The sequence below is a fragment of the Pogona vitticeps genome, chromosome 2 (assembly GCF_051106095.1).
Source record: "Pogona vitticeps strain Pit_001003342236 chromosome 2, PviZW2.1, whole genome shotgun sequence".
In the NCBI taxonomy this organism is placed as follows: Eukaryota; Metazoa; Chordata; class Lepidosauria; order Squamata; family Agamidae; genus Pogona; species Pogona vitticeps.
The window spans coordinates 76,544,255-76,560,280 of record NC_135784.1 but is presented as its reverse complement, the minus strand read 5'-3'; the positions used below and the strand labels follow the sequence as shown (position 1 = coordinate 76,560,280).

Sequence of the window (16,026 nt, the reverse complement as noted above, 5' to 3'; positions counted from 1 at the left end):
ACTTAAAAACCACAAGGTAGCAGTGGAATGCAGTATTCTACTCAAAGTTTATTTATTTATTTATTTTTCCGGCTTTTACCCCACCCATCTAGATTCGATGAATCCACTCTGAGCGGCTTACATTCCGAATATAAAACAAAATTTAAAACAAACATAATCAAACAATATAAAGATAAGCAAAGACCAAGATGGTAAGACTTAGGAAATTAAGAAATGGAAGGGGGGGAAGGCCTGCCTAAAGAACCAAGTCTTCAGCTTGTTGTTAAAAACTCCCAGTGAGGGTGCCAGGTGAATTTCCAGGGGCAAGGTGTTCCAGAGGCGAGGGGCCACCACCAAGAAGGCCCAGTTTCTAGTTCTCTCCTTCCGAGCCTCTCTTGGAGTCAAGCTCGTCAGCCGCCCGGCCTGGCTAGATCGAGTGACACAAGTAGAGCTAGGTGGGAAGAGGCGCTCTGCCAGGTATCCAGGTCCTAAACGAATGGGGCAACCAGTGTGAGGCCGCCAGAGTGGGGGGAAATATGATGATATTTTTTCACCCCAGTTAATAATCTGGTGGCCGTATTCTGGACCCTTTGTAGTTTCTGCATCAAGCTCAAAGGCAGCCCCATGTAGAGCACATTCCCGTAGTCTGATCTCAAAATTACAAGCACATGGACCAGAGTGGTGAGCGCCCCAACATCAAGATAGGAGCGCAACTGGGCAATCTGCCAAAAGATGTAGGTGGGCAGTATGTACCACAGATGCTACCTGAGATTCCATGGTAGGTCAAAATGGACCACTAAGCTGCGGACCACACCTTTTGTGGTGTGAGTCACCCCCCCCAAAAGCGAGGGAGTTTCCCAAACCGCTGGTAGGAGGGGCGCCCACCCTCAAAACCTCCGTCTTGTCCGGGTTCAGCCTCAGTCCATTCTCCTGCATCCATTGCAGTACAGCCCCCAGGCAGTGCTCAAGGGCAATGGCATCCACTGCTGTTAGAAAATGGGAGATGTAGAGCTGCGTATCATCAGCACACTGATGACACAAAGTCCCACAACCCCGGATGACCCCATTTCATATAGACATTAAACAACATTGGAGAGATGATCAAACCCTACGGCACCCCGCAATCCAGGAGCTATGGGGCCAATACACTCGGCCAAAATAAAGGCCAAACAAGGATGAATTTTTTTTAATCTTAGTGATTCAGAATAAAAATAGTAAATTAAATGGCTGTATAAGCACATCAGTAAAAATACAGTTTAACCAGAACCACATTTCCCGCTATTTTCAACATTCACGAATGATTACTATGATTACTATTTGTCTGGTGTAAGTTGCCTTGGGTCCCCTATGGGGAGAAAGGCAGCATAAATGAATGAATGAACGAATATTGCTTATGTAGCAAAAATACCACTGCTCGAAAATAAGAGATGTCAGGAAGATTGGGGAAACCCCAAAAGTTGCAGAAATCTAAAACCAAAAAGCTGCTCTACAAGCTATGCAACACTTCCATCATTAGAACATACAAAATTTCAAATGTATCCTACTCAATAGCTGGATGTGCTTTATACTTTAAGGCCATTACTGGCAGTCCCAAGCAGAGTTGACTCACAGAACCAATGACTAATTGGGAAGCCAAGGCTTCTATAAATCCCACTGAGCTAAATATATATTGACCTAAGGGTCGTAAATAATTTTTTTTCTACTAATGTTACCAGATGTATTGATTTCAGCTTAATAAAATGTGGTTTCTTGAAGCAGAAATTACTGTTCATTCACTCATATATTGACCATTACAGGTTTTAAAAGAAAATTGTAATTTGAACACATATGACAAAGATATTGAAGTCATCACACAACATGAACAAAAAGAGATTAAAAACAAACAAACAACCATAGTATGCGAAATGAGGTCCATTCAACCTATACTGGTCCATTGGGTTGCTAATCATCAACCAAGCACAGATAAAAATCAACAATTTCACAAGCAGCAAAATGTACAGCATATGTAAAGCAATACACTGCTGTCTATTTACCTTTATATATTTATATTTTATTCATTTTAATTTTACCCTGCCCATCTAGTAGCTAGGCCACTACTCTAGGTGGCTTACATTATCACACCATTAACATTAAAAAATGTAATAAAATTCAACAGTAAATGTCAACTTAGAACAGCAAACAAAAAAGACCCAATCCCATACTAATTATAAATACCAAATAACAAATGATGGCTGTGGAAGAAATACAGAATTTTAAAAAATGTTGTTAATTGTTAATATGAGCATTTGCTTTGGACTAATTACAACTTAGTTTGAATATTTATGAATTTTGAAATCTCTTTAATTACAAGTTGTATTCAAAATCCTTTGTATTCAAGTCAGCACTCCCCAAGTTATATTGTACCTGTATCCGCTGGGCAATTGTCTTCAGATCTATAGGTTCTTTAATTATTGCATAATAGTCTGGATATTGCTGGGGGAGGAGAACAAGATTACACACCAAAGTGACTTAATTTCAAATAAATATAACAATGATCTATTAGTTATTCTATTGCCAGTGTGAACCGTGGTGACTGTAATCCTAATGACATTTAACAGAAATTAATCCCACGGAAAGTCCAGAATTTACTTCTATTTGGGGCTGTGCTGCAAAAAAAAAAGCCACACTCCTAAACATGGAGCAGGCATGGAATATGAATCACTACATGAGTAGTAAATTTCCGGATAGTGTACTGAAGTTTTTAAACAACCCAGATATTTGTATAAATAGCTCAGTCAGTGGTTTAGGTGGATCTGGCTAGAGGAGCCAGAGATTGAGGGTCTGATTCCCCAACTGGGCCTCCTGAAACCAGAGCTAGCCTATGGGGCCTTGAACAAGCTGCACAGTCCCAGGGCACCCTCAGAGGAAGGGAAGGGAAAAACATTTCTGAGTATTCTCCACCCGGAAAACTCTGGAAAGGGTTGCCATAAACCAGAATTGACTTGATGGCACATCATCACCACCATCATCATCATTATTATTTAAAAAGACTAGGCACACTCAAAATTATAAAAACACTGACTGGCATTATATAACAGATAAAAGTTTTAACCAAAAACCTAAGTATCCGTTAAATATTGGCACAGTATTATGTTGTTCCTAATATTGCCGTTTTTTGTAGCTCTGATGGTGCGATTTCTGAGATCTGCAACTGTTTCTAGTACCATGTGAAATTTCTATGAGGACCACTGAAGTCTGTTCCTTCCAGAAGCGAGATGTTTAGATTGCTAAGTCTCAGTAATTTGTTAGTTTTTCCAATTCTTTATTTTTAACTCTGGCATCCCCTGGAATTGCAATGTCAATGATCCAGACATTTCTTCGTTCTATTACTATTATGTCTCGTATGTTACGTTCAAGGGGTCTATCCGTTGGGATCCGGAAATCCCACAAGATATTAACTTCCTCATTTTCTGACACCTTCTCTACCTGATGTTCCCACAGGTTTTTGGAGGCCGGCAAGTTATATTTTTTGCATAATGACCAGTGCACTAATTTTGCTACTCTATCATGCTTAATTTCATACTCTGTGCAATCTTCAGACATTCACAGATAAGGTGTGACACAGTTTCATCTTTTTCTTGGCAGAGTTGACATTTGCTGTTAGCACTTAGTCCTTGGAGCTTAGGTTTCAGCACGATGGTTTGGAGTGTTTGTTCTTGTGCGGCAAAATATCAATCCTTTGGTTTCTTTCATAAAGGTCCCCAGTTTTAGCCATGCCCATATTGAAGTATGATCATGCTTTCCATTAATATTTCTTAGGTGTTGTCCATGTAGTGGTTTATTTTCCTAACTGTTTAATTTATTTTAAAATTGTTGTTTCTTATATTGAGCCTTTATTTCTGTTTTCAGAATATTCTCCATTTTCCCTGCCTTAAGTAACTTTTCTCTGCTTGTACGGTTATAATTATTTAGGCTTCTTTTTTCCTCCTCTACTACCTGCTCTATTTGCAGTAATCCACGGCCTCCGATTTTTCATAGTAAATATAATTGGTCCACATCACTTTTTGGATGTAGTGCATGATGCATGTTCACTAGTTTCCATGTTTTTCAATCCAATTTTTCCAATTCATTTTGAGTCCAATTGACTATTCCAGTTTATTATTATTATTATTATTATTTACATCTCCTAGGGAAACTCTGCAAGTTATTATACATAGCTTTTCTACAGTATAGTTCTTCATTCATTGGTAATATGAATTTCTTTGTATTTTACACCAGTTTTGTTCACACAGCTTGCTTTATAAATAGTCTTTATTATTAACTACATAAGCCTCATGGACTTATAAAGAATTCTACACACTGGCATTGTTTCAAATTATATTATTTTCCAATGACAACTTTGGGAGGGAACATACGTTTAAGCACTGTGACTCACCACTTTAGAGGGAAGCTTCTGAAAAAGCTCACTAATGAGGTGGCCCGATGGGTTTGTGGCTACGACAACTGCTTCCAGAAGCTGCTCAAGAATTTCTTTCAAATAACCTGGAGAAGACTGAAGCAAAAATGATATCATCAAATGATCAGAGGAACTGAGTGGATAGATTTTTGTTCTGTTTTTCTAGCATTGAACATTAAACACTGTTTTTGTCTTTCACAAAAAGGACAAAGAAAAAAATTAACAGTAATTAGCATCTTATTAGCTAGAATGGTGGGCATACATATATCAGAATGAATAGAAAAATTATGACATTAACTATTACAACTAAGAGTGTATTAGTACTGACACATCCAGGAAATTCATTCTGAAGTTTTTACATAGTTAAAAGAAAGTTAACAGAAAAATATATACAGACACATTGCTATAGGTTAATAATGATAGGTTCTAAGAATTCCTGAGGTCTTCTCTCAGCAGTGGTACGCCAGGAACTGAGGATGGTCCTCGGAGTGGGGGTCATGCATGGTGAAAAGTGTATATTTTAATGCTTTTTAGAGTAACAGAACAAATCCACATGTGCAATTTTACAGAGACCATGAAGAACTAGTCACATATAGCATGTAACTTCGGACAGTCTCATTGGTCTATAGACAATAAATTGTACATTTCAGAAATAAAAATTAATATTAACCTTATTCCATTTTAGGGATGTGCTGTTCCTTGTTTTTGAACTTCAGCCCCCCCCCCCCCCCCGAATTCGCCAAGAACTCTCCAGGGAAAATCCTGGGAGTCTGAGCCCACAAACACAAAACAAGAGACCTCTTGACTTCACACCCCTAAAGAAGGACTTATCTCTGATGCTGCATTAGTTTCTCAGGCCTTTGCTTCTTATTCTTAATTTTTAAAAAAAGAAAGACAGCTGTTGCAGGGCTTCCTGGAAGTCATAGTCCTTCAGGTGGCACACTCTATATAGAGCCTAACGGGCAGCAAGATTAGGATTCCAATCGTCCTCTGTACTCAAGAGGTTACTCATGTATACTATCATGCAACTCACCAGCAACCTCAGCAAAGCAATAAATAATCGTAGTTTTAAAAGAAGTAGCTGTGCTAGTCTGTGCAAGTGTATCCAGATGAAAGCAAAGCTAAAAACCAAAACCATAGCGGCACCTTAAACAGCTACATTTCAGAGAGAATTTTCATGGAGACATCAACCTAACGGATGTCCCCTACAGAAATATTAGGCTTTCTGCACTCCTTTTTTGTTTGCTTTTGTCTGCACATGATAATGATAAAAAAAACCCATAATGCTATCAGCACATGTAGCACCTTTAAACAGTATGACGTAGCAGGTCTCTGTCCTGAAGACCTTATAATCTAAAATCTGACTCAGAGGAGAAAGAAAAAGATAGGGGAAGGTGACTGTATATGGAAAGAATGCATGAATATTTCTTATACCTAAAAAGATTACAGGTGACTGGCAAAATTGACTCACTATTTCAGAAATTGTCCCTTGATTGTCATGGCCCTCATCATCCTCGTCCTCATCATCATGATCTCCCTTCTGAACAAACTCATTTTTTGTGCGTAGATATAAATCCCACAGTTTGCAAGCTGCCTTAAATTCAGGAGAGTCTGGCTGTATAACAGAGAACAGAACTTATATTAACACCTGTTTCAGTAAATCAATTTTAACATCTAATCACTTAGAACAAAATTTTTTACTGCAGAATAGATCTCCAAGAAATAACCTGTACAAATAAAAGGGCAATTCAATTTCCTTTTTCAGAACAGAGCAAATGAGAATAAAAGGCACAGGGATATATTGTATACTACAAAGAAAAGTCAGCAGTATAGTGAAATACATTGATGGGTGAAGTCATCCCACGTTTGTACTTAATCCAAATGCAACCCACTAACAGAATAAGTAAACAATTCTTTTCAAAAACGAACAATGGTCTCACCTTGTAATAGGATTTTGCATTATTAAATAGGAGCTGGAAGTCAGCAGTTAGCACATTCACATCATCATATTCTTCCATTTTCAGCTTCTGCTGGATTTTCATTAAATCAATAGGCTGAGAAACTACTTCATAGTAATCTGGTTGATTTCTATTATAATAACAAAATCCAATTAAAGCTGGTATCAACAAAATGCAAGACTTTATATCCTATAAAATAAATTTAAAGCATTTTGCCAAAAGTCACATATGTGTACCTTCAAGAACCTAATTTTTAGCCATAAGATTCTTGCCAGATGGTCCTTATTTTGCCATTTATGTCATATTTTCTATTTTGTAATAAGAAAGTATTGTAATGTCAGGGAGAAAAATAGTGAAGTAAAAAACACTAAGTCCTCTTAGTATGTTGAAACATGTAACATAAAGATTTAAGAATTTCACTGTATTATCGTGCTAAAAAATGAATCAAACAGCTGTGGACAGAATCCATTATTATGTGAAAGGAAGTTTCTTTCCATCCCCCACCTCCAGCAGCCATGAGTACCACTCCCAAATGTTCTCCACAGGATCCCCTAACCTTCTCTGAAAGCCTGCAGAGCTGCAGTGGAAGGGGAAATTGTCCTCCCAGTTCTGTTAATAAAAGAAGTCCAGCCATGAAAGGCAGTCACTAGATTCCCCCACTATGTTGAGTGTAAGCATTTCACACATCTGAAAGTGCAGTGGGTTAATACCACATTAAACAGGAATGTTTGTTCAAGGAGGATTTCTCCTTCTCATTCCCCACTTCCTCCAATCTTTTCTTGAGATACAGTGATGCTTCGCAAGACGAATGCCTCGTGCAACGAAAAACTCGCAAGACGAAAGTGTTTTGCGATTTTGGGGACTCGCAAGACAAATAATTTTATGGCTGTGCTTCACAAAACAAATAGAACACATTAATTAAATTTCAATGCATTCCTATGGGAAACCGCGCTTTGCAAGACAAAATGTTTGCAATACGAAACGACTCACGGAACGAATTATTTTCGTCTTGTGAGGCATCACTGTACAGTATAGGGACACTCTAAAAGGATATAGGATTTGAGGCAGGAAATATAGTAAGTGCTCAGGGAATTCCTCTTTGGTGAACATTCCTGTGTGTGCAGTCATTGGCAACTGCTCATTAATTCCAGCAATAGCTACCTTATTACAACTTCACATCACACACTTACCTTCTCTTAGGGGCCCTAATGAAAAGCTCACACAGAAGTCTCCCTTGTTCATCTTTGTAATCTCTGATTGTATTGTATAATTCATGGCATACAGCAATCTAAAATGCAAAGCCAACAGGGTAAAAAAAATTAAGCACAGTAAAATACCACTATATAAAGCTTTTTATCCACGTTTTACACAAAACATTTAGCTTTAAACATTTTGTGTATATTAACAACACTTCTCTGTGGACAGTCTTAATCACAATTACAGTACAGTATTATGGACGGAAGGATGAAGACAAAGGGCAACAGCTTGGATGATGGCTGCCTCGTGAACTCATACCTGAGCTAAGATTTCAACTATGGGCTTCTTGGCTTATACACATATTCTTCGCTGTCTCGTTATTCTAGTTTTTGGCACTGGTAATGCTGTGAAAAAGCCATAAAGCCCTAACTAGACTGAAGAGCGAAACTGGCTTGAGAGCTACTGTTAATGCTTTCACACAAAATATGAATCCTGTTTATTTACATGGACTCACCTGAACAGCTTTCCATAATAATCTAACAAACCAACAAACGTGTCCCTCCATGAATCTGATGACAGTCAGAAAAATAAATGGTGACATTTAATTTACCCCAGAATATGTCTATTCTCTGGACTTATTATTCTAGGTCAGGGACAAAGATAATTTCTTTGCTGAAGGAACACCATGGCAAGGGAATATTGTGCAATCCCTACTTTATCAGCAGCCAGTCCTGCAAAAACTGAAGTTCCTTTCTTCTTCAGACCTGAAAACACAGGAAGCTTGATGTACAACATATACCTGCATCATACCTATTTCAGTATTCATTATTCCAGTATGTCTGGAGTATATTGCTGTAATGTGAACATTCTGGGCAAACTTCAGGAATTCTGTGCTTTATTTATCCTGCAGGTCTATTTGTCAAAAAGCAGGTTGACTGCATTTTATCATGCAAAATACATTAATATGTATTTACAGGATCAACAGTTGGGAGGTTGGAGAGTCGTCTCCTTTTCCTGCTTGGCCCTGGTGTATTTGTGGAGTGATGACCATCATCAAAATCGCCCCCACTGGCACTGCTGGAAGGAGAGGTAGCCCTTCGCCGCTTGGAGCCCATGGAATCCAACTTCTTCTATAATAAAGAAAAACGCTCTTAAACTTGAGATTTTCCATCCAAAATCTCAGAAGACAATGCCTGCAATTCTTCTGAATTCCAAATAGCTGTAAGAGTTCACAGAACATTTTGGAAGCAGATAGCTAAAATCATGATCAATATTCTGCACATTTGTCTCACAAGCAATCAACATTACGACGTTGCTTTTAATGTTAAATCATCTCTGTACTGATCAAGGCACATGAATGATTAAAAACATAACAATGGAATGAATATTATAGTCAAGACAGATGTGAAACCTATAACCCTCATATATTTGTAGTGCTCCTACCTGTTTTTTAAAAAATTGTCTTACACAAGGCACCAACATGTTCTCTTATGTATCTTTTTTATTTATTATTGATTTAACATCAGCCACAGTTGAGATGAGACAATCAAGCCAACTGCAGAAATTGGACAATGCTGAAACCATCTTGCATACCTACATAAACAGGAAAACATTTGGAAGCAAAGTGCCTTCAGAAATCTCTGTACACATTATCTAATGCCTATTGAGTTGTACCACTAAACATGCTACAGATAATGTCTATGGAAATTTCATAGCTTAAAGCAATTTGCATCTGAAGATTACACTGTTTGTGTAACTAACTGTACAAGAGGATTTCAGCCACTGGATGTTAATTCCTAATGGCTCACTTAACTTATTTATTAGAATATATGTTAAGCACCTTTCAGACTCCAAATGACACAGAACTTTAAAATATGGAGCAGCCACAACAAAACTGCTCACTTCTTTGACAGTGATCCATGCAGTCCTTTGCATCTGTTTTGGCTAAATTATGGCACTCCTATCAATGCTTGATGTAAGCAAGACCCAATACCAACTGTTGGAGCAGAACATTTCCAAAATATACGGCCCCAACACCAGCTCAAAACATGTTTAAAAGTATTTGGTTATGGTAAATATGACTGGGAAGGGAGCATGCATAATTTGTATCAAGTCAGTTATATGTTCAGTCAGTCAGGTGTTTCATGACCCACATATTTTTGCCAGCCAAGGCAGCCTTCCGAAACATAGGGGAGGAGTTGTTTTCAAACTCAGAGTTCATGAATTAAGAACAAAAGGAACCAAAAGATCTGATTCTGGAGGAGAAACTGCAGTCTTGGGATGTAAGAAGATATATCACATTTTATTTCAGTTTAAAATAGTCCAACAGGTTTTGGACAAAATTTATGACATTCTTTAGGGGCATTAATTTATTCCTTTTCCTACTTTGATCAGTATCCAGCCCCAATAAATTCTGTTCTTGAGCAGAGTACAGACTAAAATAGGAGAAAAAAGGAAGAAATTAACACCCCTGAAGAAGGCTATGCATTCAGGTCAAAATCCTTTGGGCTATTTTTAACTGAAATAAAGTGTGATATATTTTCTTACATCCTGAGACTGCAGATTCTCTGCCAGAATCCATGTTCATGAATGGCAAACAGCACAGTATGGATGGTCATAATTTGTGCAAAAGTGACAAAAGACCAAAATGAAATTCAAAAATACTGCTTTCTTTGTCTAAACTTAGTGATGCTTCCAACAAAATACTCCCTATAGTAAAACCACCAATTCTCAAAATCTACTCCAGAGAGTTGACCTGGCTTCTAGAGAAAATTTAGGGAGTATTGGGATTTTCCTGTCAACCTCCAAAAAGTCCTCCAGCGTGAGAAAAGGAAGAGGAACACATAAGCCCATGCACACAACACCTAATTTCCTCCCTAGTACTTGAACGAAACAACTGTGTATCAAAATCCTGTGGACAGAAGACAGGGTTGGAGGTTTTGATCATCTCAGCTAGTGGTATTACACAGAAAACAGCTATAAAAAAGGTCTCCAAAATCCTTTCCATCATACGCAGGAGCCTTCACTACACATGATGTGCAGGACGAGCAACAGTAGTCCTAAACATGTTGGTCTGCAACCTCCATCAACCCCAGCTGAGAAGGTTGGATAATGGAAATTGCTGTAGGATAACACCTGAAGAGCACACATCACCCATTCACAATGCAGAGTCATTTCATTTTCCTAATCCATCACAGAGACAATTATATGGGCTTGGTCTGAGATTCTCATAACATGAGAATGTTCTGTAAACATGACAAGTACTCCTAAAAGTTGTTGCAGGAGAGATCTTGCTAAGGTAAGATAAATAACACATAGCCAATGCCTAAAAAAACGTGAGACATTAACTTTGATCTAAATAGTTCCAAATCAAGAGACTGCAGGTGAATCTTAATTACCTTGTATCACTAATACTGATTTCAAATTAGTACAGTATTACTAATTCTGGACTAAGAACATGATGTCAAGAAAACCTGCATCTTTCTACATAGAGCTGTGCCACAAAAAACCATAGAACCATTTCAAGTGGGAATATCCAGAGGAATGGGCCATTATTGCTCAACAGCCTTAAAACGTGACTTTGAACACAGAAATATTGTTCTCATGCTGAAAATAGTTAGACGTTTTCTTCAAGGTAAATGGCTTTCTTAGATTTTCATCAAACACTCAATGAAGCTGTTCTAAAAATAGCAAAAAATGCATTATTTTTTGTGGAGAAATCATGATAGAGACTAAAAGAACCTCACTCAACATTAAGCAGAACAAAAGTTACTATTTATTTTATTGGCCTCTGATAACACCAAGGATCTAGTGCAAATGGAATTAAATGACCTGAATTACACGAAGGCGAAAGAACAGAACACATGGGATTCACTCAGTACAAGTGCAGACCAAAAGAAAAATTGGTGCAGTGAAAACGAAGGATTCTGCTTTTGCAACACAAATCAAACTGATCTGATCTTCAGCAAAGCTTTAAATCATGCCTTAAATTAATGATCCATAAGGCACCCTAAAATCACACTTTCATACCCATTTTTGTACCAATAAGACCGGGGTGGGGAGCGTCAGCACTTTCTATTTGCAACACTGTCCAAACTCTGCCCACTAAACAAAATTCAAAATAATATATGAAATTTGTTTCCAGTGTGGCATCTAGCACTTAGGCTAAATCCAAACGCAAACCTGTAACAAGCTTCCCATTATATTGTTCACATGGATATTTTTAAAGATATCATTAAGTGTAGCATAGCTGTACTAGAATGTCTACATTTCACATTCTGAGAATTGGGTTAGTTGTAAACTCATGAATGATATAAATGTGCAAGCATGATCTATGATGTCAAATACAAAACAAAAAAGGCTGAGATGTGTGGAAGAGAGGGACAAAATGACACACACATTATCTATAAATTACCAGATTTACCAGAGTACAACCAGCACCACGAAAAGCCAGTCTCCTCATAATGTCTGATAGGCAAGTAAAGAAACTGAGAAAAGGCAAATCCTTAAAGCACCAATTCAGCAGTGGTATTAGTACAGCCAAAACTGAAAGAGAAGACGACAAAAAGGAAGAAAAACAACAGGGAACAAAGGGAACAACAGGTAAATAAAGGAATCTGGAAGAATGGTTAAATAAAAATCTACTGCTGAGCAGTAAAAAAGCAAGAATATAGATATTAGGTTATTGCCATTTCTCAAAGACCACAGGAGGTGGCTGGATAGCTCAGTGGTTTAGGTGTCTGGCTGTGAAGCCACAGGTGGGGAGTTCAATTCCCCATTGTGTTTTCCAGGAGAAAAGGCAATCTGTGTAGTCATGGGGCAACCTGCATAGTCCCAGGTAATCCCTGCCTGTTGGCCGAAGAAGTGAACTGTAAACCACTTTTATGTATTCTCTACCCAAAAAAACCACAGAATGGGTCACTATAAGTAAATTTGACTTGATGGCAGACGTGCACAGGTGCAGGCACACAGATCACACAATGGGCTAAATCCAATGTAGAGTCAATCTCATTCATAGTCTTAATCCCACTGAAATGAATGGGGTCCAATAATCACAATTCCCTTCTTCCACTGATTTCTGTGGGACTATTTCACCTAGGAACAAGATTGCCCTAATGCTAAAAAAACTCCAGGGTGGGGGAGGAAGAAGGTACAGGGGAAACTTTTCAATGTTAGACTAATAGCTACAACCGTGCTGACTGGGGGATTCTGGGATCTGTGGCCCAATAAAGTAAAATTTCCAAGGCGTGAAGTTTTTAGAAAAATCATAGGATATGAATACATCTCTAACATTTACATAAGTGTGGAAAAAGAATAAGAATTCACAGAATTTACCAACCTTTTAGTAGAAACAGTCTATAGATGAGAAAGAACAGTTATCGTAATACTACAAATTATTCATCAATAGTCAAAGTATAGTGACAAGGAATATTCTAGGGTCTCAAAGACAACAAAGGCTAATCACTGGACATATCTTCAAGAACCATACAGTTGTATAATCACAAGGTCAACAATCATATTTATAGCAACTGGAAAATAACTAAGCAAGCATATCTATTATGTAGTATCTATATGCCGCCAGTGAGAGACTTTGCTCATGGCTTTGCAATAAGGAATAACTCTATTCCCACTTGACATTTTGATCCAAGAATGGCAGCAGATTCCCTGAGCCAATGTGGAGAGGTGTTTATGGATTGAAAAATGGCAAATAATAGAAATCAAATGCAGGTAAAGGCAAAGGTCCTGATTATTAAATATTTAATTGACTCTTGCTGTGTAATCCTGTCCATATTTGCTCAACCATCTATTGTTTAAATTCACATTTGAATTTAATGCTGTCATATAAGTACATATATAATCAAACACAAGCCTTGCTTAGGGGTATAGGAAAGCAACCAAATCCTCTAGCAAATGATTATTAAGACCACAGCTTTAATTTTATGGGTCAACTATTTCATGGTAGTTTGACAAGAAAGAAACTTTATATTCATTGATCAGTGACTGGATTCTTAAATCACATTCTAGAATAGATGGCGCCTTCTCTGTGATCCTTCAGACCAAACTAGACATTCCCAGTTTACATCCATCTTTCAGTAACCTATCTTTCTAATCACTACTATAACTACAAGCTAAAACATATTTTCAAATAGTTTTAAAACTCAAAAGCAATAATTCCAATTAAAATGGTTTCTTCTTAGGAGGCATAACTTGACACAGGATTATCAGTCTATGTTTCATTACCTACAATCATACATAGGTAAAGGTAAAGGTTCCCCTTGACATTTAGTCCAGTTGTGTCCAACTCTAGGGGCCGGTGCTCATCCCCGTTTCCGAGCCATAGAGCCAGCGTTTGTCCGAAGACAGTTTCCATGGTCACGTGACCAGCGCGACTAGACATGGAACGCCATTACCTTCCCACCAAGGTGGTATCTATTTATCTACTTGCATTTTTACATGCTTTCAAACTGCTTGGTTGGCAGGACAAGCGACGGGAGCTCACTCTGTCGTGTGGATTCAATCTTACGATCTGCTGGTCTTCTGACCTTACAGCACAGAGGCTTCTGCAGTTTCACCCATAGTACCACCACGTCCCTACAATCATACATACCATTGTTTAAAAATTTGACCACCAGCTCCATCACTGGTAGTTTATCATTTCACTATCCTTTCACACAAAGATGCACTTTTTTTGCCTTTTAAGAGTTTTATGTTACCTGCAAGCTTGTTGGCATACCAGTCTAGCCTGCCCAAAAGACATTTAATCCATTCTGGAGCTTGACAATATGTTAAAGAAAGCATTTGACAGTGGTGTCTTTAGACTTTCGTTTTACTACATTGGCAAACGATTCTGCTAATTTCTAAAATAAGGAACACTTTACTCAGCAGCGAGACATAATATAAAGTATAAAAAATTTAAAAACTATTATAGCTACATTAACACTGTTTATATTTTATAGAGAGTGAAATATCACGTGTAGTTTAAAAGTAATGTATATATTTTGAATATACACATTCTTGTGCAATATTTCACTTGTTGTTTAGTCGTGTCCAACTCTTCGTGACCCCATGGCCCAGAGCACGCCAGACCCTCCTGTCTTCCACTGCCTCCCGGAGTTGGATCAAATTCATGTTGGTAGCTTTGGTCCAACCATCTGGTCTTCTGTCGTCCCCTTCTCCTCCTGCCTTCACACTTTCCCAACACCAGGGTCTTTTCCAGGGAGTCTTCTCTTCTCATAATATTTCACTATAGAACCCTACAGAATTTTTAATATAGAGAATGGACTCCAAGAACATAATTGATTCTTAATTAGCACGGTAACTATATGTTGCTAACATACAGGCTAAATTCTGTTCCGTTCACCCTTTTCTGTCACTTATTCGCCATCAGCAACTTCCTTTGAAAAGAGCCGTATGCTACTCTATTTTCGCTAGGGGGAATTTTTAAAAAAGGCACGATCTTCAACCGGCGTGGTAAATACTGTACTAAATTTCTTGCCCTGGAAAGCCTGGCTCCCCTATAGGGCGAGAGGGAACCGACCCCTTCAACCCACCGGCCTGACTCCAGCGGCGGGAGAGGAGAGGAGCAAAGGGGCGATGATCAAGGGCTTTTTTTGTTTTTTTGACAACCGCCCTGGCGCTCCCTCTTCCTTGCCACCGCCGGTGGGGGGGGGGGAAGAGAGAAACTTCCCCGAGCCTTCCTTCCCGCACGAGGGCAGGGATCATTCACGGAGCGAGACAGCGGAGGATCGATCCCTCCTTGGGAAGTTTTGGAAATCCGATTCTTCAAAGCTTTTGTGTTGGAAAGAAAGAAGGGGGGGGGGGGAAGGCAGGAGAAAGGAGTCGTGGAAGAAGCCAAGGGGCATCGGCTCGACACAAGAGGAGCAGAGACGCGTGTTGGCTGCTGAGGTGTGTGTGTGTATTTCACAAAAGCGGGTTAGTAGGTCAGTGGCATCTCAGGCCGATTTCTTCTTCTTCTTCTTCCTCGGGGTGGACGGACGAAGGGACCGGGATGGCTGGGGAGGGGGGGGTCCCTTCGTCCGTCCACCGTGCTCGGGGCAGAAGGACCGCCGTGGAAGGGGCGCTCGTCGGGCCAGGGAGCCGGCCGGCCAGCAGACACCCCCCCCCGCCGCCGCCGCCGCCGCCGCCGCCGCCAAACACACAAAGGGAAGCCGTCGAGGCCTCCTGCCTGCGAGCGCCGTTCGCCCGACTCAGCCAAGCCAAGCCGGGACCCTCGCCTTACCCAGCCAGCCCCGCCGCCGCCGCCGCCGCCGCCGCTGCTCCTCCGCCTCCTCCTGCAGCCGCGGCCCCGCTCCGCCGCCCCCCGCGCGCTCGCCGACGTCGCCGCCACTGTTGCCGCTCCTCTTCGCCCGCTGAGTAGCGAGCCCGCCGCCGTCGCAAAGCCCGCCTCAGCCGCCAAGCGAGGCTGGGGGCGCGACGGCCCGAGCCCAAGGGCGGGGA

At 39.8% G+C, this 16,026-nt stretch overlaps 1 protein-coding gene across 9 annotated transcripts in view; it reads right to left on the bottom strand.

Annotated features, from left to right (window-relative positions):
• The window catches only part of PBRM1 (polybromo 1), a 64,469-nt gene extending 48,491 nt beyond the window's left edge, over positions 1-15,978 (bottom strand). For 6 of the 9 annotated variants that reach the window (XM_020796681.3, XM_020796685.3, XM_020796683.3 and 3 more), the window contains exons 1-7: positions 11,993-13,630; positions 8,544-8,699; positions 7,563-7,660; positions 6,355-6,502; positions 5,886-6,029; positions 4,394-4,510; positions 2,383-2,451 (exon numbers count right to left, since the gene is read on the bottom strand). In XM_020796681.3, coding sequence (XP_020652340.2) covers positions 2,383-2,451; positions 4,394-4,510; positions 5,886-6,029; positions 6,355-6,502; positions 7,563-7,660; positions 8,544-8,699; positions 11,993-12,031 — 771 coding nt within the window. In that variant the 5' untranslated portion in view covers positions 12,032-13,630. Of the gene's footprint in view, positions 1-2,382; positions 2,452-4,393; positions 4,511-5,885; positions 6,030-6,354; positions 6,503-7,562; positions 7,661-8,543; positions 8,700-11,992; positions 13,631-15,808 lie in introns of those variants that run through there. The other 3 variants (XM_072989765.2, XM_072989762.2, XM_020796682.3) reach the window with 3 other exon arrangements.
• Positions 15,979-16,026: the final 48 nt, after the last annotated feature.